This window comes from Alligator sinensis, unplaced genomic scaffold (assembly GCF_000455745.1).
Source record: "Alligator sinensis unplaced genomic scaffold, ASM45574v1 scaffold1420_1, whole genome shotgun sequence".
Lineage (NCBI taxonomy): Eukaryota > Metazoa > Chordata > Crocodylia > Alligatoridae > Alligator > Alligator sinensis.
Window position 1 is genome coordinate 880288 of NW_005842613.1, and position 24062 is coordinate 904349.

The 24062-nt window shown below is 47.9% G+C and overlaps 1 protein-coding gene across 2 annotated transcripts in view; it reads right to left on the reverse strand.

The window, feature by feature from the left end:
* LOC102381176 (NADPH--cytochrome P450 reductase) overlaps positions 1-24062 on the reverse strand; it is a 65637-nt gene that overhangs the window by 2770 nt on the left and 38805 nt on the right. For both annotated transcript variants that reach the window (XM_006033236.3, XM_025214983.1), the window contains exons 3-15: positions 21959-22019; positions 20953-21081; positions 20099-20248; positions 18562-18686; positions 17599-17688; positions 13409-13507; positions 10500-10616; positions 9643-9761; positions 6316-6497; positions 5811-5960; positions 4269-4536; positions 3041-3186; positions 2392-2477 (exon numbers count right to left, since the gene is read on the reverse strand). In XM_006033236.3, the coding sequence (XP_006033298.1) occupies positions 2392-2477; positions 3041-3186; positions 4269-4536; positions 5811-5960; positions 6316-6497; positions 9643-9761; positions 10500-10616; positions 13409-13507; positions 17599-17688; positions 18562-18686; positions 20099-20248; positions 20953-21081; positions 21959-22019 (1722 nt within the window). The remainder of the gene's footprint in view (positions 1-2391; positions 2478-3040; positions 3187-4268; positions 4537-5810; positions 5961-6315; positions 6498-9642; positions 9762-10499; positions 10617-13408; positions 13508-17598; positions 17689-18561; positions 18687-20098; positions 20249-20952; positions 21082-21958; positions 22020-24062) is intronic.

The following is a 24062-nucleotide window of genomic DNA, read 5'->3' on the forward strand; positions in this document are numbered from 1 at the left end:
TTGTGAATTCTTGCCTTGGAGGTTTTTGAGGAGAGGGTGGAGAGGCCTCTGCCTGGGTTGGCTTAGGAACAATGAATCCTGCATCTGTGCAGGGTGTCAGACTGATGATCCCTGAGGTTCTTCCAACCCTGTAGTTTTAGGTCTGAGGAGCTCAGTTTCAGACTGGCATCTTCAAAGGGACACTGCACAGGCAGCTGCTGTGTGACAGGGTGTGCATGAGTGCAGACAGAGCCAATGTCCTTACAGTGCAGGGGCCCTCACCTACATAAGGCAAGAAGCATCCCTAGGTTGTCCTAGGAAGGCAATCCTGGGAAGCTGGCAGAGAGGGGAGGGGGCCTCCTGAGCCAAGGGCTATTTGGTAAGTCAGTGGCAGAGCTTAAGGACGGTGGCTAGGGAGCCCATGCTCCCATCCTCCATAGAGTCTCTAGATCACAATGCTTCCCCAGCCTGGCCCTACTCCCTTGGCAGTCATCCTCTCTTCCTACCCCAGAATACCCGCTCCCCCCCCCAAGCATATCCCAGCTAGCCTCTGGTATTCCTATTGCTTCAGAGAGCCAGCTTCTGACATACAGTTCAGCACCCACTCCCAGGAGCAGGGCCTGGCCTGCCTACCTGGTGCAGACAGTAAATCAACAAACAACACTGTCAATCAGCCCACAGAGCAGCTGAAAGGGCTTTCTTTCAAATATACACTTTGGCTCAGTTTCCTCTGCTACACCTGTTCTTCTACCCTTCCTTTCAGTGTGTTCCCCATCCTTTCCCCCCAGCTCAGCAAGGCGCTTCCTGACAGAAACACTTAGACAGCTCTTCTCCTCATGTTTCTGCAAGGAGCCTCCCAAAGTAGCAACATATGTACTGTGGTCCTGCCTGGAAGTTTTGTTCTGCTTGGGCTGTTCAAACACGGTTACGAAGACTTTGCCTCCACAGAGCCAAGAGGCTAAAGAGAGGCAGACTGAGGGGAAGCTTGCTCAGGGAATCTACATGATTTGTTCTGGAAGCAGGGAACAGAATCGACATGTCCTGACTCCCAGGGCGCTGCTCTGATCTTCAGGCTGTGCTATCTCACTGCAGTAAGAAACATACTGGGAGCCCCTTGCACTGTTATGTGTCCCCCAACACTTCTGCAGGGTACTATACAGCCCAGGGTCAGTCCATGCTGACAAGGTGATGCTCAGGACAGGTGGACACAGTGGCAAGGGCCCAGCTGTCCTCCCAGGATAACTCCAAGGCCCAGCTTCCCCCACCTCCCCTGACACCCCGCCCCCAATATTGAGCCAGCCTTGCTTTGTGCACAGTTTGATGGCTTTGTTCCTGCTTCATAAGCACAGGGAGTTCCAAGGAACCCAATTCATTGGGTAGGAGTGAACCTAGCCATGGAAGGAAAGAAAAAACGTGGGACTGGGAGGGGTCCCCTGAGCCATCGAGACCAATCCCTAAACTGCCACCTCAAATCCTTATGCACAAGGCACCAAACCCTCAACACTAGGAGCACCCTATATTGTGCCACATGCAAAAAGCAGGGTAGATAAGGGCACTGGGCAATGCTCTGCCACTGCAAACAATAGTGTTCCCCACTGAGTAAATCAATGTGCAATGTCCTGGTAAAACCATCTGTCTCAGTCCTCTGGGATTAGAAGCCTACGGCAGGAATCCCCAAAGGAATCCATTGTGCAGCTGCCACCATTCCTCACAACATGTCACACCTCTGACATCCATGCAGCCCCTCTGGGAGTGTACCCCTTCTGCTCTAGGTCCTTGGCTATCCTCTCCCCAGCCTTTTTTGGCTCCACAACTGAAAGACGAGCTCTGTTTCCTGACACAGTTTCCACAGCAGCTCTGAATGATTTCTGGCCCCTCTTGATAGCTCTAAACCAGCATGTGCTTTGCAAGGACACAAGTCAGCCTTTTCAAAACAAACCAGCACTTGTCAGTTGATGGGAGTACAACATTTTGGGATCGTCGGGTTAGGATGGAAACAGAAGGCTCACAGGCACATCCATGCTGGCTGTGTTACCTGCCTCTGCATTCTACAACATGTAGCATTGCCCCAGTCCCACTGCATTGTGGAGCTTTCTATGTGACCAATTCTGCTCACTCCTCTGGTTCAAGGACCTGTCAGGGTGGTCCCTCTGCCCTGCCTCCTTTGGCTACTAGTCATTGCAAGTTAAATCTCAGACCATCTATTTGTTTATGTACAGTCTGTTCAAACCAACCCAGGCACACTCTCTCTCCTTAGATAGGGGAAGAGAGACCACCCTTGATCATCCAAGGTTGCTACAATACAAAAATCTCTGACAGGCTCCACCTCAGCCAGGAACCATGGTAGCACTATTAAATCCGCAAGAGTTCTGTCTGGGAACCCAGGTCTCTCTCCACCCCCAGGGGACTTACCCACACACGTAGATATGAGCATTTCCCTCATGGATCAGCTTCCAGACACCTTCTTTGTTTTGTTTCAATAAGTGCTGAACATAAACCTGGCAGAAAACAAAGGCTGAGTTGAGAAAGGGAAGGAGAGGAGGGCAGGCCCAGGTACCAGACACCACACCCAGTTGGCTGCAGCACCACTAGGGAAGGAAAACCCCCAAACCCACAGAGAGGATCTGGGCATGTCTAACCCACTCCTGCACCAACAGCTGAACCACAGGGTAGCACGGAGAAAGCTGGGTTTAGAGATGGCACTCTGGGGAATCAGGAGAGGTTATGGGACATTCCCCACAGACCTCCAGAACAGAACCCAAAACTAAACGACCAGCCAGGCACGTTATACACAGGGTGTGTGGGCCTTGTTCTAAAGCACAAGCCACAGGCCACTGCTGCAGCAGAGATACCAGGCACCAGGTGGAGCATAGCCTGGGCAGGCCTCGCAGCTCGCATGGTCCTTCCTTTAAGATGGTGCAGTGGGGCACCTGCCTGCCCCTTTCAACTCTTCCAGTTTGGAGGCAGCACATGTAGCCAAGCCTCCCACAGTGGATGAGGAAAGTTGTCCTGAGGCTCAGCCAAGGGGAGGAAGGCACTGGGAGTCTTTGCTGGATGTTACCTTTTGAGCCTGGTCCCTGGAGAAGGCGACGTTAAGCTGGGTGAGGGCTCCCTCCTTGTGGAACTGGGTGAGCTCCTCTTGGTAGAGGTAATCCTCTTTTTCATGGCGACAGCCATAGTACAGCACTGTGTCACCAACCTCCTTGCCTGGAACACAGCATGTAGCCATTACATCATTCTTCTGACTCCCCAGGGCTGTCAAGTGACTTATCCCACCCCCATCACCAGAGCATATAAGCACCTCACAGCCTGATGTGTTTGTTCTGACAATCCAAGTGACGTTTGCTAGTGGTACTACCCCCATTTTGTGAATGGGAAACTGAGACAGATCCACAAGAGGTATCTAAGCACCTAATTCTCATTTTGTTGTTTGGGGACCTGAGCCTAAGCAACTTAGCCAAAGTTACAAGCAGAGTTTATGGCACAGCAGGGAATTGAACCTGAGACCCCTAGTAGTTCCTAACCACTGTACCCTCCCCTCCCGTCCTAACATGACCACAGGAAGTTAGTTGGATCCCTGCTCCCAGACAGCGTTTTCTCACCAGCTGCCACATAACTGCATTCTAAACTTTGCCAAAAGAGCATTGTCTGACAGCATCTATCACTGAGTCAGTGTGACTTCAGTGAAGTCAACAGAATGAACAGCATCTGCCTGGCAGCAGACCAAGCTGAAATCACTGCTGACCACATCATGCTCTCTCCCACTTCCTGGTGTGGTCACTTGAAGACCTTGCATCATGGTTGTGAAATACCTCCTTGCCCAACCACCTTCCTCTTTCATACCCACCATGCTGCTCTTATTTTTAATTCAAAGGAATGAAGCAATATTCCTGCATTGCTTCTGTAACAACCCAGCAGCCCAAACATGGACCATCTATGGCTACAGGAATCAAGCTGCTGTCTCATTGTTGGGCCCAGAGAAAAGAAAGGGGACTTGCTTCAACCTTTCCTGACTGTGTGGTACGGTGAGGTGTGTATCTTGGATGAAGTATTACAGTGATGAGCTCCACAAGAGAGCCATGGAAAGCTCTAGCTTTGGAACCCAAGCAGGAGCAAGCCACAGGCACTGGGATAAAGTTCTCAGGTCTGAAACCCAAAGAGATATTTTGTTCTGAAGATTTCCACTGTTTGCTGGTAGTGACAAGGTGATACACCCCACCTATGGCCACCTGGGGGCAGACCTGGGACCAGATGATCCAATACAAAGACTGTGCTTTTTCCATGCTCACCTTGCTGCTTCAGCCAGGCACGTTCTTGAATGAAGCCAACGAAAGGGGCAATCCCAGTCCCAGGCCCAATCATGATGACAGGTGTGCTGGGTTTGAAAGGCAACCGGAACTGTGACTTCCTGACATACATGGGCACTAAGGACTTGTTCCCATTTTCATTAGGCACCTTGTTCTTCAGCCAGGTGGTGGCCACTCCCTTGTTCAGACGGCCAGTCTTGGTCTCATACTCTACGGTCACAGCACAGATGTGGATGGAGTTAGGGTGAACCTAAATGGGAGAAGCAAAAGCACCATCAGCTTTAGGGAAATGGTCAACTGCTGCCTGTTTATGCACCACTGCTGGTACCCAAAGGAGAAGAAAAGCCAATAATGGTAATGTTGGTGTACCAACTATTCGTCAGCAGCTCTCAGATTCTCAGCAGAGAACTTGCATAGATTCGTGGGACTTCTAGGGACCCAAGGAGATCACATTTTGTCCAATTCCTCCTGTTCAAGACAGAATCATCCCTGTCTAAACCATCTCAGACAAGTCTGCCTAAACTGCACAATGAGAGGTCTGCTATGCCTTCTAACTGGGACTCTTGCCAGACCCCAGGCTCTGTTTCTCCCTTCAGTACAGGGTAAGTAAGGAGTCTTCAAAAGTTTTGCTACTGCCATTCCCTCCCTCCCACATTAGGAATGGGGACAGGATTTAGTCTTCCTATTGGAGGACAGAAGGGACCAATTTGTGGAAAACACGATCCTGCATGCGAAAGCTGGGACTGGTTTCAAATGACATCATGATTTGTGGAGGAGTTACCTAGGACATGCTCCTTTATCCATGCCCCATGTCAGATCCCTGTGCCAAGGTATTCATCTGTTTCTCTCTGAATTACAGTTAATAGAATTTTAGATTCTGCCTTTCCTTTTTCATTAGCCAACTAGTACAAGGCAGCGCATGTGCAACTGAAATAAAATTAGAACAAGGCTGAATTTCAGCTGCCCCTTAACTCTGGTACACAAGAAATGCAGTTGGATGCTCTAGAATGGCTGTTCCTCATTCCTTTAGGGTGGCTGTGCTCCATCTTCAGCTCTTGAGATGAGAACCCATGAGACAAATAATATTCCTCTTTGGAATTCCATCTTACTCCCAAGCTATAAAAGCACAGCCTGATAGCAGTGACAGCAGAGCTGCTGACAGCACAATGGTGGCATGGTGTGATCAGCAGTGATGAGGAAAAACCCTGAGTTTCTCAAGAACCCTGCAGCCTATGTGAAACACCACAGACTGGTATTCTTGGTCACAATGCCAAAACAGAGCTACTTCTATACTAGATACATTTCCAAGGGAAATCCCTGCATTTCATTCCTATGCCTTCACATGAGCCCTTAAGGAGACTCCACAGATGTCCAAAAGCACTACTGGGAAAGGATTTGCTAGGATTGCTGAACTTCTGCGTGGCAGAAAGGAATCCCTTGGCTTTGCTTTGAGGCCTATTAGTCATGCCAGGAATCAGGCTCTTCAGCATTTCTACATGAGCCAGGTAGAGAGGGAGCACTCACCTTGGAGGAAGAGGCAATGGAGTAATAACGGGCCTGCAGGCGTGGCAGCAGCTCACAGAGGTGGTCAATGGGTGGTCGCAGAGAAGGCATGTCCTGTAGGATGGCTAAGATGTTCCTCCTGGAATCAACGACCCAGCTAAGGTAAAACTCCTACAGGTGAATAGACCAGAGCAAGACACAGGTGAAACGCCATGGTCTGGGTTATACAAGAGAATAAGATAAAGTCACCCAAAGTCGCCTGTCCATCCCCCCACCATCTGGCCTTACACCAGTGGCTAGGTCTCCTCACACAGGGTTCTTTCTGTTTGGACCCTGAGGGGCAGCTTTTTGAAGTAGGGAAATAGTAACAGGCTCAGGTGGACAAGCCTTTCATCTAAAGGCACTTCTTAGCTTCATCAGAAACACAGTGGGTTGCAAAGCAAGGACTAGGCCCCATGGCAAAGCTATTTCTGCCTAATGGACTGAGTTTTATCTCCCAGGATGAAGAGAACAGCCCAGCACTCACCTTTCCCTCAGCAGCAGAGGAAGCCATTTTGCGGAGGCGATCCTGCTCATTGGCATCTGTGGCATACTGAGCCAGCTCATATAGGACATTGGTACGTGGCGGGTTAGTGATATCTAAGTAGTAGGTCAGGGCTGTGCGGTAAGAGGTGGGGCAAGGGAATGGATGCTTCTTATTGGATTCCTCTGTAGAAAAGAGAGGAGGATGAAGATCAGAGGTGCTGTTGGCATCGCAAGCTGTTGTGCTAGGCCAAAAAAGATGACGCAGGAAAGGCCAAGTGTTGCAGGGGAACTGATTTCACAGCACAAGACATTACATAGCGACCCACTAGCATAACAGCTCAAAACACTGGGACAGGATGATTACACATGTGGATGACTATGGGTCAGTTCTCCTGTTGCAAGGTCAGCCCACGCTAGCAGACCTCTTGGCTACCCTGTAAGAGCAGAGCAGCACATTCTAGATAGCAGAGATGGAAAAGCTGGAGTCATTATGGCCACTCTACTGCCTGCTTTCCTCCATACTTCTTTACTGTTTTAGTCACTACAATCAGACTCCCTGAAGGCTGAGCAGCCAGTAAGAAAGCCCTGTCTGTGATGGGCCTTCTCACTCTATGATCTCAAGGCACTTCACAAAAGCTGTAATCAGTCTCATCTCCCCATTTCACAGAATGGGTAACAGAGGCATGGTGAAGGAAAGTGACTTTATAAAGCATGTTTTAATGGTTTGGGTTACAAAAAGACACTGGTTCTCTGTCATTACATTGAGATTTTGCACTTTCAAAGGGAGCCCTGTATGTATTTAACCTAGGGGTAGGCAAAATATGACCTGCAGGCTGGATCTGGACCACTAAGTGATTCTATCCAGCTTGTGGTGGGTCCCTTGGCTCCACCTGGTCCAGGCAAAGAGGGCAGCCCAGGCCATGGCATGTGTGGTTGGTCCCGTCATCCCCAGGTGTGCAGGAGCTGTCTGGAGCAGAGCACAGCCCACCCTATTCCTGTGCATGGCTCTCAGGTACGCCAGGACCTGTTGTCTGTGAGACCAGGTGGCACGGTGGTGGGGCAGGGGCAGCAGTGGCCAGACTTGACTTCCTCAGCAGCAGCTCACTCTGCCCTCAAACTTCCAGCTACTTCAGCCAGTGCCTCTGCTGCTGCCACTGGACCCAGTCCCGCTGCCCAGGCACACCACACCCCCACTGCCAGGGCCACCAGATGGACAGGTGGGTAGGATCTCCATGGATACTGAGCTGGGACCTCCACAGGCAGCGTGCGCTCAACTGGGCAAATGGGATGGGGCCACAAGGAGGTGAGGAGTGGTGTCCAGTAGTGAGACAGGCAGGTGGGGCCAGGATTGCAGGGCAGTGAGTGTAGGGCCAGGGCCAAGGGCAGAGCCATGATCCACAACCTGCATGTTCCTGCAACAGGCGCCAGTTCCACAGGCAGCAGTCAGTCCCTACCCATGGAGCCAGCAACCGTCCAGGGATGTTTGGGGAGCAAATTGTGGCTCTGGCTGGGGCCCTTGCCCCACCTTGTCACCACCCTGCAATCCTGGCCCCACCTGCCTATCCTGCTGCCAGACACCACTCATCACCCACCTGCAGCCCCATCCCATCCACCTGGCCGAGGGCACCCTGCCCACAGGGGTCCTGGTCTGGTCTCCATGGAGACCCCACTCACCCAGCATCCCTGGCAGCAGGTGCAGGGCAGATGGGCCCAGGGCCAGATAGTATCAACTGGCAACTCCCTCCCTCCCCCAACAGCTCACCAAAACTCCTTAATGGCCCTCTAGCCCAAATAATTCCCCACCCCTGATTTAACCCTTTAATAACCTGCAAGAATGCTCCATGACTCACCTCTCAGGAATACTAAGCAGCAGCTAACTAAATGGGAGTTAATTCAGTACAATACACTAAGAAAAGAGGCCTTTACACCAGGAGGGGCCACAAGCAAGCCTCATGGCACTGTAATGTGGATCAGAGAGGGCGCTACAGACGGGGATCTGCAGTTTGCTCAGTAATATGTAAGTAAGCTGCCAAAAACAAGAGCAAGGCCTTAGAGTAACTACCCAGCTGCCCGTGAAATCTTTTGACGGCTAACGTCTTCCTCCTCCTCCTCTGAATAATCAATTTGCAAAGGAGTCTTGGCATTAGGAGAGAACTGTAGGTAGAAAGGGTGCACACACCGGAGACTCCCTGCCAGTGGCATACCGATGGGGGTGGGCAGGGGGCCAAGGCCTCCCATGTTTTGTGTGGCCCACCCACCTGCCCAGCGGGTTGTGGGCTTCTTTTGCTGTTCCGGCTGGAAATTCCAGCTGCCCCCCTTTCCCCCACAGCTGGTGTGCCACGCTGCTAAATCTCCCACAGAAGTGTCATGGGGCAGGAGGCAGCGCCCTGCACAGGCTGATTTGCCTTGGGACCTGCACCCTGCTCGGACCGTCCCAGGGCAAATGCAGGCATTGGCCCCCAGGCGCTGGAGATGCATGGGCCACCACTGCTCCCTGCTACTGTTCTGTAACTATTGTAAGCTGGTGTGCTGGCAGAGGGGCAGAGAAAGGCTGGAGGCTTGGCTAACTGCCAAGAACATTCTTTCTGAAGAGTATATGGCACGAAGGGCCCTGTCTTTGCATTTCAGTACACTCCAAGATAGAACCTAATCCTTCTGTTATTATATAAGGGCATAAAGGAATTAATATTCTAATTGTGCTGGAAGGGGATCATTGTGCAAATTGGGAGGTCGAGTAAGCCTGGTATTCTTAGTTCCAGACGTGTCGGTTGTATAATTTGTGATGCATACAACTGACACCAGACCTCCCCGGATTGTGTAATGACAAGAGAGCTCTGGACCACGGCTGCTAAAGATTATGCAGAGCTCAAAACAGCCTAGGCTCCTCCTAACAGCTTTACAGGATCTGGGAGACTGAACTAAGACAAAGTGTAAGAACATCAAGCACTTGGCCTCATGGAACAGAAATACCCATTGTTTGGACTGTGATGATCTCCAGGACCCCCAGGCATGAACCAAAGCTCCTTTGTGTTATGCACTGTACAAAACAAAAGACAATTCCTGTTCCTGAAAGGAACACCATACTCTGGCCCTGGGGGAAAGGTAGGAGGAGCAAATTCACTCCAGCAATTCAAAGGTCAAAGGGTGGATGATACAGATTAAATAAAAAGATCCCTCTGTGGAAAAATACAGGCATGAGGGTATAAATACTGTCAAAAGCAGCTCATCAGTTGGTCTCATATGAGGGGCACCCTTACAGCACAAGCACAGAAAGAGGAACACTTGTTCAATAGTCTGCCAAAGGACTGATCTCAGTGGCATCACTCACCATCCAGATTGTTTAAGGACATGATTGTATCCAGGTCTGCTCCCAGAATCTCACCAATCTGGTTCACTAACGTTGAGTCATTGGCTGGGTAGACGGCAACATGGTCCCCAGATTCATACCTGGAGAGGGTAAAAAGGATATATTATATGTAGCTCTGGCGCTGGCTCACATCAAATAAAATAGGCCCGATTAAGTCAGCTAGGAGGGGAGAGTGAAGTGTAATATGCAGACAGTGTCCTTTCCAGTCTATACTGAACTGCTACTTGCATCCACCTGGAGGGGTCAGGGAGCCACACAGTGCTTGTTTCTGCTGAAGGGAGAAAAGGGAGCCAACAGCTAATTTCTTCTGTGTATGTGCACTAAATGCCACTGTAGAATAATGAATCCCAAAAGGTGCCTTTGCAGGAGCTTGCTCTCTTGATATTTCTCACTTACATATACACGCATCCTTTGCCGTGGGCTTAGTTCTGCAGTTAAATAGAGGTAATTCTGTACGCTTGCATCACCACATTAGACTAATCGATACCCACTGGGACTGTAAAGTGCTTACAGAAACACCTGTCCCCCTCAAGTAGAACACAGTGGCTGTTCTGTGATGATGTAACATGGTACTCAAACCGGGAGAAAACTACTTTGCAGAAAAAGCAAAATTCAACATAGCAAAATTACCCTAGTTTCCAAAAACAACCTCACCCCACAAAAGGAGACTGCATATACCCTTGGCACCGAGGTAAAGGCAATAGAAAACATCCTTTCTAAAGCTCTGGATGAGTCAAGCATACAGTTTCCCAAAGCTTCTGCTATGGTGCTGCCCACCCCTTCCCAATCCCAGGAGCCCATTTTTCAGGAAGGAGTACCTGACTTTGGAACCTGAGATATCCAGCTCCAAATGCATGAGGTGTCTCTCTCCACCCTGGTTCAGTTTTCTGTTCTTGGTCACAGGTGCCAGGAAAGGGTTCTTCGCATCAAACGGGCTAGAAGGAACAATGGACTTCACTTACAAGTGGACTTTACAGTACTCATATCCCAGAGTATGGAGAAGTCAACTGATGACTTCAAACCCAGCGAAACAGCTGGCTGGCTTTGGCAAGAGCAGTAAAACCTGTCAAAGTTCTTAAACTGTATCCATCTGAGCCCCTAAAGCCCCTTCTCCTATACAGAAAGGCTACAGGTCATCACACCTCCCAACACTCCCTAGTTGACTGCTGTAACTCTGCTACCAAGTCACAGAAGATGAAAACAAGGCTGCCTGGGATAAAGGTATTGACAGGTCTAGAAGTCTTCATCTGGTTTAGATTAATGTAACAAATCTAATCTTTCTGTAGATACACCTCAATTGCAAGTGATTCCTGAAAGCTTCAGTCATTTCCTAAGGGAACACAACTTTGACAGTACAATTCATTCAAAATAAAACACAGCAGCTAGTCCTCACTCACAGCACAAAACTAAGCAATCTTCTCCCATCCAGTTACAGGTATTTTCATAGCATGTATCTCCAGAGCATCTGACCTCATGTGTTAACTAATTTAGCCATAACTCCCTGGAAGGAGAAGGAAGGAGGAAGGAGAAGGAAACAGGCATAGAGAGCAGTGGGGACAGTTTCTGCAGAGGCCATCCAGCCAATGAGAATGCAGCCCTGATCTCCCAAATCCCAGTCTGGTGTCTTGAACACAGTTCTGCTCCCCCTCTCAGATGTGCACTGGTTACAAAGAAGACCCCAAGTGTGCTAGATTTCAATTCCTTCTTGCCTGACAGACTTTTTCTAGTCCACGGATTTCAAGACCCCTGCAGCTAGCAGGAGAGAGAAACCAGAGTCCAAGACCTTTCACCCATAAAGAGTATTACATGCCAGCCTCTGGAGTTTCACAGAAGGCAAGCTGGCATTACTGAGACCAGAGCAGCACGCGAGACAACATGAACTATCAATATCACTGAGGATAAGTCCAGGCAGGGTGGGTGCCCTCTCGGAAAGAACCCGCACCCCCTCCCCCTGCATCAGGTGACTCCTCTGCTGGAACACAGCCCGAGAGGCCAGCCTGCTGAAGGTTAACATGGAGGGATGCCTCATAGAAAACACGGGCCCTGACTTTTCACCTTGAGTGAGTTTCAGTCTCCCTGCTCATGTACCAGTGGTTGCTGATCACTATCTCTCTGCAAATTAGTGACGATATCTAAACACCCTGTGGGAGTAGGCATGAAGAGATGTTGCAACATGCACTCGGCTTATGCAAAAGCATTTGTTACGATGCTTCCCGAGCAGGAGTGGCACTGCGTCCTGCCTTCCTGAGTGGCCACCTGCTTGCAGAGGAAACCCACAGAACACTGAATCCCTTATGGCCATCATCCTGGGACTTCCTTTCAGCAACTACTCCCAGAAGGGCATCTGAGAAGGATAACAATTAGGCAGCTTCCCCCTTACACCCTCAGTCCCAATCTGAGGTAATTATATAGCCCCCATTACCAGTATCTGCCCACCTCACACTCCGGATGGAATGTACTGACCCTCCCAATGCTGCCCAGGCACAGCACAATTGCTGTTAGGCTCATTTATATATATGTAACCATGGCAGAGAGGTTGAATGATCTGCCCAGATCACAGGATCAGGCGAAACAGCCACCCTCCACACTCCTCCCCCCCTACAGTTTGCCAGGACTGATTTCACCCCAAGGAAAGAGCATCCAGTCATGCTGACTATGACTAGCCAATCAGGGAGCCCACCTTGGCAGCCTAGTCTTACAGTTATTCCTGACACCGATCCTAAGTTTCCCTTGCTACAGCTGAACCTTATTACTTTTATTAAGGACTGAAGGGAGTATTTCATCCCTTTGCCCTTCAGAAGCATCCCACTATATCTGCAAACAGCTGTCTCAGATCTCTGTTTCCAACTGAGCCTTTCTGTTGGGCTTTGCTCTAACCTCCCCAATGTATTCACCATTAAGGAAAGGTGAAATAAATCCAAAATACCTCAAGCCATGTTCCAACTGCACTGTTGATGCTACAAGATCATCCTAACCTCAAGGACTGTCATCCCTTCTTTGGATCCTTCTTTTCCCAATTGTGAAAGCATGACGGCAATGATGCCCATCCCAAATAGACCTACTCCAAGTTCTGCATAAACCAAAAATCTCTTCACCTTCATTGCAATCTTTCTCTGAAGCTCAAGGTGGCCCTTGAATAAACTACTGAAGCTACACAAGTCCCAGAGCTTAGAGGAAAAGCCAGCTGCCTCAACCACAGGATGGTAATTTTATTTTTTAATATCAACCATGGTGTTTTGCAGCCACACAGTCAAATAACAGGGCTTACTCTGTGTCTGCCAAAAAGACCTGTATCCACAACTTAAGGTACAGAGCCCACATGGGCACAGGGGTGCTAGTGACAGTAGTGTTTTTATGTGGTAATGCAGGGTCCCACTGCAATCCCAAATGCACAGCCTGAACGAGCAGGCAGAAACCCACCAGAGCATATCCAGCCAACCTTTCATTAATATATTGTTATTTCTTATTATTGGGATAATGGCCATAGTGTCCATTCAGGGATCAGGGCTCCACTGTATTACGTGCTGTACACATAAGAGAGACTCTCTGTCCCAAGAAACATGTAGTTTGTAGCCTTCTTGCCACTAGTGGTGCGGGGTTAAGAAGGCTGTGCTGGAGGAAGAAGTTTCTGCACAGCGTTTAGCACAATCCTTTGTATGACACAGTCCTTGACATTTCTATCCTGACCACTCTTTGCCAAAGCTGCCTGGAATTGTCTGGTACTCACGGTTTCTGGCTCTCGTAGCTCTTGAGCCGGCCCATCTCCCCAGTGTAGACTTTGTTCATGTTCATATCTGTGTGGACAACCAACTCATACTGACGAATGCTGGGGGGGGCAAAAAGAAAGGAAGCAAGTGTGAATCACAGGATTTGGTCCAGACCCCAGAGTATCTGCTTTGCCGGATCTAGCCACCCGCCCAATTCTCCCCACCAAAACTGCTGTTCTCCATGCAAGGAAGGCACTATTGCGGAAGGAAGTGACTCAATCCATTTTCTAGCATTTAGTTCGTTAGTTCAGCTTAGGCCACCCATGACATGACATGAAATCCTCAGTCTAATGGCTTAGGAAACCTAGGCCTCAACTCAAAAAAACCACTCAGTAAGCTGGAAGGATTCCCAGCTTATTCAGAAGAGACTTCAGTCAGAGCCACCCAGGGAAGCTTCAAAGGAGGAAAAAAATATGCAGTTTACCAAGTCCTGAACTTTGATGAACCTGGGAACCTTTATGATTCATTAGCAAGCATACTTTGTAGAACTTTGCTCCAGGCAGTTAATCAATGCAAAGTTCATTTGCTTTGGGCAGTAGGACAAATGTTTCCAGTTTATGAACTTCACAGGAGATGGAAGAGCAGAAGGAAGGAAGCCATTATCTTGGCTTTAGAGTACAAAAATAAATGTGGCAGTACTTACAATCTACTTTAAAAACTCATTTATGAAACTAATCCTAAGCTTCCTACTGCAAAGGACAGAACCCTGGGACAGCTTTGGAGTTACTGTTTGTAGCCAGAGACATCAACACACCCCACCACACTAGATGTGGATCAGGGTAAAGATTGCCAAATTTAAAATCTAGACCAGTGATTCTCAACCAAAGTGCTGTGGCACTCTGCCTTGAGATCCCTTCAGGAGTGCTGCAGGATGCCACACAATGTTAGCACTGTTAACTATGAAAAATATGATTGACGAGTTAAACCCAAAGATTTCAAATAGGAATCTAGTGTTAAAAGTATCCTGACCTGTTTTAGTCTTTGTGAGTTCTCTGCAACAGAAGAATTGCTCTACTATTTCTCTGTAGTCAAAAACCAAGAGAAAACTAAGAGCTGACATTTTCCTGGCGGGAGGGGGCCTTGAGTATGTCAAAGGATGAAACCAACTGATCTGGACATTAATGTGACAGCAGCCAGAGAACGCAGAAGCTTTACAGCATTCCATCATAAACAATGAGTTGTTTTTCATATACAAGTTAATTTAGCACTGACAGAAAACAGCTGACAATCTTGGGAGACTCAAGGCCTCCACTATATGTTGCAGCTGGTACCATCATTGGCTGGCATATAAGCTTCCTTTTCCCAAAGCACCACAAAGCTGACTACACACGTAGTCCCTGACTCCTCTGCAGAGATACTTCTAGTTGTGTCTGACAGCAATCATAGTGTGTGCTACTGGACCTTAGAGTGAGGGACAGTGGTGCCAGTTAGGGAGGGAATGGCTCCAATGCACTATGGTCTTGATGTACTGCCTCTTTGAGAGGCTTCTGACAGATGCTGTCAGGGTCCCCCTTGCACTCTAACAGCACTGCACATGGTACATCCTTTTCCTTGAGCTCTGAGAGGACTGTGTAGTGTCAGAGTTCCTGACACTCCAATCTATGAATGAGCTGGTTCTGAGAAAACCCCAGTGAAACAAAGCATTTCACTGGGTTACTGAAAAGCTCTGTGGAGGAGACAGAAGTACATTTCCTTGGGTCCTGCTGCTGTTGATAGGGAGCTGCTGTGCAGCTTTACCCTGGACAGAAGCATAGGTTTCATAGCTTTCATAGATTTTAGGGTCAGAAGGGACCTATTAGACCATCGAGTCTGACCCCCTACCCTGGGCAGGAATGAGGGGTTCAGATGACCCCAGCCAGGTGTTTGTCCAATCTCCTCTTAAATACCTCCAAGGAAGGGGACAGTACCACCTGCCTTAGAAGCGTATTCCATATTTTGACAACCCTCACTGTAAAGAATTTTTTCCTGATGTCCAATCTAAATTTGTTCTTCTTCAGTTTGTGGCCATTGCTTCTAGTTACCCTGATGGGCATCCTGGTAAGCATCGTATCCCCTGTTTCCTACTGTTCCCCCCGATGAGCTTGTAGATGGCCACAAGATCACCTCTCAGCCTTCTCTTACGGAGGCTGAAGAGATTCAGGTCCCTCAATAGGTCTTTTAACCAGATGGGTGGCCCTCCTCTGAGCCCTTTCCACATTATCTACATCCTTCTTGAAGCACAGCACCCAAAACTGGATGCAATACTCCAGCTGTGGCCTGACCAATGTCACATACAGGGGAAGTATCCCCTCCTTAGACCTGTTTGCGATGCACCTACTTATGCAAGAAAGAGAAAGAGTGTGGTTAGCTTTACTTATTGCTTCATCACACTGGTGACTCATGTTCATTTTGGAGTCGACTACAACTCTGAGATCCCTCTCCACCGTTGTGCTGCTCAGTATGGTACCTCCCAGGCTATAAGTGTGTTGATGATTCTTCCCCGCTAGGTGCAACACATGGCACTTATCTTTGTTAAACTGCATCCTATTCTGTTCCGTCCACTTCCCCAGCCTGTCCAAATCAGCCTGGATTCACTCCCTGCCCTCTAGCTTGTTTACCTCCCCCATAGTTTGGTGTCATCTGCAAACTTGGACAGGGTGCTTTCTACTCTCTCATCCAAGTCACTAATGAAGATATTGAACAGTACCAGTCCCAGGACAGAGCCTTGGAGGACTCCACTGTCCACATTTCCCCAGGTAGAAACCAACCCATCCACTACTACTCTCTGGGTATGACCCACGAGTCAATCTTCTGCCCACTGGACTGTGTAATAATCTACATTACAACCGCTTAGTTTATTTATAAGAATTGGGTGTGACACTATGTCAAAGGCCTTTTTAAAAATCTAAGTAAATAACATCAACCTCTGTTCCTTCATCCAAGCATGTTCTAGAGCTACTGGCTGCGGGAAGGCCAGGCTTTTAGCCAAGTTGATCCGACTGCCCACACCATGTGGACAGACTAATACAATGGGCTCATCCACCAGCTAAAGCCGCTGAGGTAATGTGACTTGGGCAATCTGATTCCCCACTAACCTGCGCTGAAACTCCTGCTCTCCTTGCTGCTTTACTCTGGATGGAGTTCAAGGCATAGGTTTTCATTGATTTCATAGACATTAGAGCTGGAAGGGACCTCGTAAGATCATCGGGTCCAGCCCCCTGCCCAAGGGGCAGGAAGTCAGCTAGGGTCAAAGGATCCCAGAAAGATAAGCATCCAAATGTAACTTTAATGGTTTTAACTTTAATGACAGTCCCATCCTGATCACACTGAGCTTCAGGCTCCCTGCATGATTAAATCATACTCACAGGCTGGAGGGGACTTCAAGGGACATCTAGACCAGCCACCTGCACAGATGCAGGATTTGCCGTTCCTCAGACAAATGCCTACCAACTTCTTCTTGGAAACCTCTAAGGAATGAGATCTTTCTGCTGATGCCATAAGATAGACACCTACCGGAACCAGAAGTTTGCCCAGGCAGAGAGACAATTGCTCACACAACTCTCCTTTCTGTGGGTTTCAGGAAGGTTTAAGACTATTGTGTACAAGGGGGCCTGCAGCAAAGTGTTTTCAGATTTGTTCTGACAGATAATATACATGGATAGAAATCAGTGAGGCAGTGTGACAGGCTGGCACTTGACACTCAAAGGCAGATGTTGTGTTGTTATATCAGACTGATAATGCAATTAGGAATGGCATTGCAGCTGGGAGACAGATGAGAGGGAGGCCAGAGAACTAAAGTGTCAGCAGGGATTTTTTTGTTTTTACTAGACAGCTGGTTATTAAGTGTGTGGTGCCACGAAGCAGAGAACTCAGCACAAATCAACCATTGGCAACAGAGCCACCAAGTTCAGAGTTTGAACTTATTTCTAAGCTTGGGAAGTAGGATGTGGGGACCTGTTTGAACTGAATCTAAAATTTATTTAAGTGAATGCAGTCACTTAAAAGGATGCATCTCCCCACTATTTTTCAATCTCAGTAAGGTGGGTTTGCATAGAGTTGCTCTTTGAAACACCATCTCAGGCCTGAATAGGGTCCAGATGGCAGAAGACCACTCTTCACTTGGGACTGCTGCAAGAAACCATGCTAATACCTCCTCGGCTGCCATGCTCACCTGGACTCATCTCCTGTAGCTTCCACGCCAAAGTGCTCACAAACTGCTGGCCAAAACTGCTCACGCCAAGTAATGAAATCTTCTTCCAGGCTGTGCAGGAAAAATGGAAAGAGATTTACTGTCCTGTCACAGAGAGATGCAGGAGAGGAGTGTTTCCACAGCAACACCATAAAACATTACTCTTCCACCCATTCTAATTTCTTCCACCCTCATTTTGTTCACAAAAGTGATCAGGGAGCTGGGATGAAACTCTTATTCGGACACAGCTGATCCAAGGATGTTCATTTTTCACACTATCCTCACTGACTCACCTAGCAACATGGGACATCAGGAAATGTGGGGTCAACTGCAGTTCAGTTAACCCTTCTTAGTCCCTTACACTGGACCCCAGGAAGGGTTATAAGAGCACAGTGGCATAGATGGGAACATACTGCACCTGTTCTTTTAACTCTGCTGTTCCCCAGCCAGTTTTGACCCCATTAACAGAACTTCAAGCCTAGGTTGAAAGACTGCAGGCAAGCCTAACTTGAAAAGTTCAGAGGTTCCACATTGCCACTAATTTATTTAACATATTTAATTTCAGAGTACAACCAGACAAGGCAATCACAGAGCTTGTGCAGGTTCCCATCTGCTGAGAGAATCCCAGGCATGATCAAACCAGTGTATGTAAAGTCAATCAGAGGATAAGGGACACTCGCATATCAGGACAGAGGGCAGGGCATGGAAGCACCTAAGAGACAGTACTGCCCTGCCCTGCCTTCTGAATCTGAGAGGCACACACACCAGGTCCCAACAAACCATGGCCAGGTACATTTGACACACATCAGTGAGTTATGTAAACCAAGATCCCCCACAATAACTGAAGCAAGCACCTGTGGTCTGCCCCTCCCACGAGTGCATGTCTACAGTGCAAGACTCACTGCAAGCTGTCCAAAAATGACCCATTTGCCTCTGTCTACTTACTTCCCATCATCATCACCCAACCCAAGCTCAAAGATTCGCTGGGCTCCGAGCTGCTCCAGTCTCTTGTCCACGTACTTCCCCATTGCGTTGAAGTGCTCGTAAGTCTTGTTTCCAAGTCCAAACACCTGGAAGAGATTTACACTTTGTTCATTGAGGTACAGCTAATGAATTAATGCAACAGCTCTAACACCACAGAAAGATTATAAAGTTAATAGGTCTCAAGAGCTCAAAAAGGAAGGAGGGGAGGGATCTCTGCTTACCAAGGCTTGGCTGGCTAGGGAGCTCCTGGCCACAAAGAACTTCCAACCTTTCTTAGTTTGCTAGTTCACACTCCACCCAGGTCCACAACAATCAAAAGCTCTTACCTTCTGATGGCTATTTACCATTGTGTGAGGTGAGCTGAGGGCCAAAATCCAAGCCCAAGCATGTGGGTAATAGAACCATTATGCAAAAGAACCACTACCATAGCCAGGCCTTGAGACAGGAGTGGGCAAAATACAGATCCAGCCTGCCAAGGGATTTTATCTGGCCCCCCATAGGTCCCTCAGCCCCGTCTGAGCCAAGTGGGGGTGGAGGCAGCCCAGGCCATAATGCATGCAGCCAGTCCTGCCACCATTAAATCATGTTATCATTAATACCACTAGCCCACTCATACATAGCACTTTTTATCAGTAGGTCTCAAAGTGTTTTATAAAAAAAAAAAAAAAAAGCTAGTGTTGCTATCCCCAGCCACCCAATGGACCGATGGCAGGGTGAGGAAGAAAATCCAGGTCTAAGTCCCAGTCTGGTGTGCTGTTCATGGAGTATCAACACCTCCCATAAGCCATGGTTTGAGCAAGTTGGCGGGACAGCTTCAGTGCAGCTGGCACTCATCTCCCCGGTGTTATGCCTTTTCTGGGGACAAATACAGTACTTGGGTCTGCTTCTCCATCAGCATCAAGAACTAGTATCCCTTCTAATCCAGCATCTGCTTTGGAAGGGACAGCATAGGAGTCATATAGCCAAAGGGGCTAAACATACAGAACATGGAATGGAACTCTGGCAAAGGATTATTAGCTGGGGAGTTAGGTGGGGTGGCATCATCTCATCCAATTATTAAATTTAAGTATAGAGAAGGAACATACATCTCTTGGAGAGATCTAATTTGCAGATTATCTGACCTAATAGTGTCTAATTAGCCTGATGAACAACAACAGATACTTGGAACTCAGGTAACAGCCTCCATGTTCAAATGCAAGTGAGAGGTTGTCTGCAGAAGATGGGGCCCAATTATGCTTCATAATTTAGAGATTCAGGTAGGAGACCTGACATACTTATTTAAAGCACGCAGAGCCACGTTTGTTGCCGTGTGCGCAGCGCATACTACCTAGATTTGTGCGTGACACAGGCATGCAAGTTATGAATGCCAGGCATAAAAATTCCGATTGCACACCGACCTATTGGTTCAAGTCTGTCTTGGGCAACTATGTGGTAAGGCTTGCGGGTGGGAGGAGGGGTCATGCATAAATAAGACATAAGCAGTAAAGCAGTTACTTACTGCATACTTGACACCAGACAAGTCCACATCAGCCTCCTGCAGCCAATCATAGAAGTCTTGGGCATTGTCCGTGGGGTCACCCTCTCCATATGTGGCCATGCAGAACACAGCCAAGGAATTGTCAATCTCAGAGAGGCGGCTCAGATCAGACTAGAAAACAAAGCCAAAGAAATAAAAGTCCTTGAACATACCTGGCGCTTTCTATCCACAAGGACCCTAAAACATATTACAAACCATGTATTACTACCATTAAAAAGCAGCTTACTTCTGGAGTGACAGCAATTTTAATTTTTCCAAACTGCTCAAGGGGCCAAATCATTGGTCAAGTCTCCCCCTCACCCCCAGCAAAAGAGATCTGGCAGCTGGGGTGGAGGGAGAGGAGGGAGCCTAAACCTCATAAACAGGGTTAGAAGAAACCTCAAAATTCATCCAATCTCCTGTTCAAAGTAAGAACAGAGCTCTGATCACTGTGCTATAAAGCCAATATAAGCCTGGCTTAGTTCATAACTGAGCCACTGGAACAGACCTCTAAAGCAGGGAGCCACCACAAGTTCATGCCTACAGGGTTACTCACACCAGCCAATTGGGCCCTAGATTCGACTAGCACAGATGGGTTCTTGGTCACATTCTTCTCTGTCCTGTATCTTTCAGGGCTCACAGTTACATGGTACCATGAGAAATTGCCAACAATTCATCCTCTCTTTTGTCAACTAACTTATCTCTCTCTAGCTCAGTTCCAGCACTGGCCACTGACACTGATCACATGCTTTTGGCACAGAAGGAAGAGTTTTTCTCTTGTACATAATTCTAGTCTGTTATAGGTGCTGCACACAGTGAGGTCTCATCTGATTTACCAAGTCATACTCCTCTGGATCAGCTCCGAGGCCCCTCATACCATAACGATGGGCATCTTTGGAAAGACGGTTGGCAAACTCCTCTGCTGTCCCAGTCTGGGAGCCATAGAATACCACTATGTTTCGCCCCTGAAAAGAAAGTGAAATATAATTACATACAAAATGCTAATCTGGGCAGTAATTAGGGGTCGGGAGAAAATACAATGTTGACGTTGTATTAAGGGAAGGTTAACATTGGATGGATTGGTTAAGGGAAATGACTGGGTGTCAGGAAACCTGGATTGTATTCCTGGTTCTGGTGCAAACCTGGGATGGCAATATCTATGCTTTGGTGCTCCTACTTGTGCAGCAGGGATAGCAGCAGCCTACTCCCTGGGGAACTGGAAGGCTAATGATTGTCACTGCAGAGTTTCAGTGAAGGATGTTACACATCCATTCATAGAATCTGTCATGCTGGGAAAGCAACTTCTTTAAGGGGAGGCAAGAGCAAGCTTTTTTTAAGGACATTTTGGAAGCTTTTGAAAAGTGCCCAGCACACATTGGCTCTTCCATAAATAATGATCAATAAGTTTCAGGCCTCCCACATCTTCCTCCTACTCTGATTTCATCTGGCACTCCTCTTTCTTGACTAATACTCTTCTAAATTATCTTTTCTTTTATACAAAAAATAAATTTCCTCCACCTGGCAAGAAAAAAATACCATCAGACTGCTCTAACCTCTTCCTCCTTCTTATTTAAATTTGTCCATCCTCCCAGATGTCTGGTCCTGAAGATGTTTGTCAGTGGCAGACCCAAGTCTAAATCCCAGCCAACCAGTTCAGCAGCAAAGAGTTTCCTGCTTCCCACCTGGTACAGAGGGCCAATCACTCGCACAACTCCCTGTTGGCAGGACTCACTGAAGGCAATTCTCACTGGGGGAGAAGGAGAGATTCTGTTCCCTCCACACCCATTAGACAGGAACAACCCATCCCATTTCATGTCAGAGTAGAGAAAGGAACTACCTTACCGTCTTTTTCATCTTGTCCACAAAGTTGCTGTCTCCTCCTGAAGAAGAGGAGGAAGAGGTTCTGAAAGACAGAGGAAACCTGCCTTTAGAGCACGGGCGGGCAATTATTTTGGGCGGAGGGCTGCTTACTGAGTTTTGGCAAGCCATTGAGGGCCACATGACAGGCAGCAGGGGCAGATAAATATTAATTTTCTAAATTTTTTAGGGGCCCTGTGGGCTGGACAGAATGGCCTGGTGGGCCACATCCGGCCCACAGGCCACATTTTGCCCATCCCTGCTTCAGAGGTATGTTCTAATTCTCCCTGGATTAGGAGAGGCTGCAGGGGAAGGTGGAGAGCCTGGAGCTGGTGGGAAGAAGCCTGTTAAGGTATTGCGACAAGTGGTCCTTGAGTGGGCTAGTGAGTACCCTTGCTTCATGGAGACAGAACAGGGCTACAGGTAAGAAGATGCATAAACAGGCTACACTGCTGCACACACAGGCTGGGATTCTGGACCAGGCTTGAGATCCTACCTACGTGGAACCCAGAGAAAAGTGTGCGTGATGGTGTGGGACAGAAGGCATCGCTCCCCATTCCAAGACAGCAAAGGTGCACAGACCCATAATTACAAACTGATTTAACTGGCCAGAGACCAACTGTGAACTTTCTCTTCTCTCCTGTGCCTCTCCCAGACCAAGCACATGCCCCCTACGTTTGAAAATACTCACTGATGGATTCAGACTAGCAAACAACTATATCAGAAGCACAAATCTCTCCACGGTGGTAGAACTCCATGGTATACCTCTGTGACCCCTTGATTATACAGGCAGTCCTTGACTTAAGACGTTTCGAATTACAACGAACGGCACTTACGACGTTTATAAATTGACATCCCGTTTCAACTTTCTGACGTCACTTTCGACTTTACGACACTTGATCTGACACCGCGCCACACCTGCGAACAAGTTCGCTATGTTGTCCATCTCCCTGGAGAACATCTGTCCAAACTTCCTTGGACACTTTCTTTAAGAAAGCAGACAAGGCTCCAGAAAAACCTGCAGACAAGACTCTTGAAAAAGACTCCAGACAAGAACCCTTCAAAAGGTCCAACCAAGAGCTCTTCAAGAAGTCCAGCAAAGTCACCTCAAAAAAGTCCTTCCAAATCATTATGATTGCTATTTACAATATAAAATATATTAATGTAGCTACATTACTTGTCTATAATTGATTGAGTACAAAATTCTGGGTTATTTTTGGTGAAAATAGGGTATTGGGCCTTAGTTCAGGAACCAACCCCCCATTTATAACATTGTTCCAATGGGAAAATCAGTTCCGAGTTACGACGTTTCAACTTGACGCGGTTTTCAGAAACAAATTGTGCTGTAAGTCCAAGAACTGCCTATATGGATGGGAAACTTGGAACATAGAGAGAACACGTAATCTCACACCCACACATCCCCACACACTATTCCCCTGGTTTATCAGGTTTTTAGTTTTGGTGCACCATGTAACTCTCCAGGCTTTAGTGACCCCTTCACCAGGTGTCCTGCACCCTTAGGCACTGAAACACCTTTGCAAATGTGACCTTAGGAATATGTGACCTCAAAAGTAGATTTGACAGATGTTCAGAAGACCATCTCATGGAGAGGCAAACCCAGTTAACTGCTTGTTTGCCAGTTCCCAGAAGGTGTTCCACAAAGTTATTTAAACAAAAAGGGAAATGGATTGAAATGCATTTATATAACGTTAACCTCTGAACTCACTATGGCAGGAAGAAAGCATCTCTAGCATAAGTCGATCAGATGGCAGCATGAACACAGGCAGCCTTTACAGCAGGGGTGGGCAAAAACATGTCCCACGGGCTGTATCTAGTAGAGGTGCACCAATACATCGGTCCGATATTGGATCGGTACCAATATAAAGAAAATTATCTATACTGGATATTGGCCTTAAGTGGCCGATAATTGGGCCAATAAATGCCCATACTGCAGGCAGTCACAGCGCAGCACGTAGGCAGTGAAAAGACAGCCTGCAGTGTAGAGAGCTGGTAAGATTCATAGATGCTAGGGTCAGAAGGGACCTCAATAGATCATTGAGTCCGACCCCCTGCATAGGCAGGAAAGAGT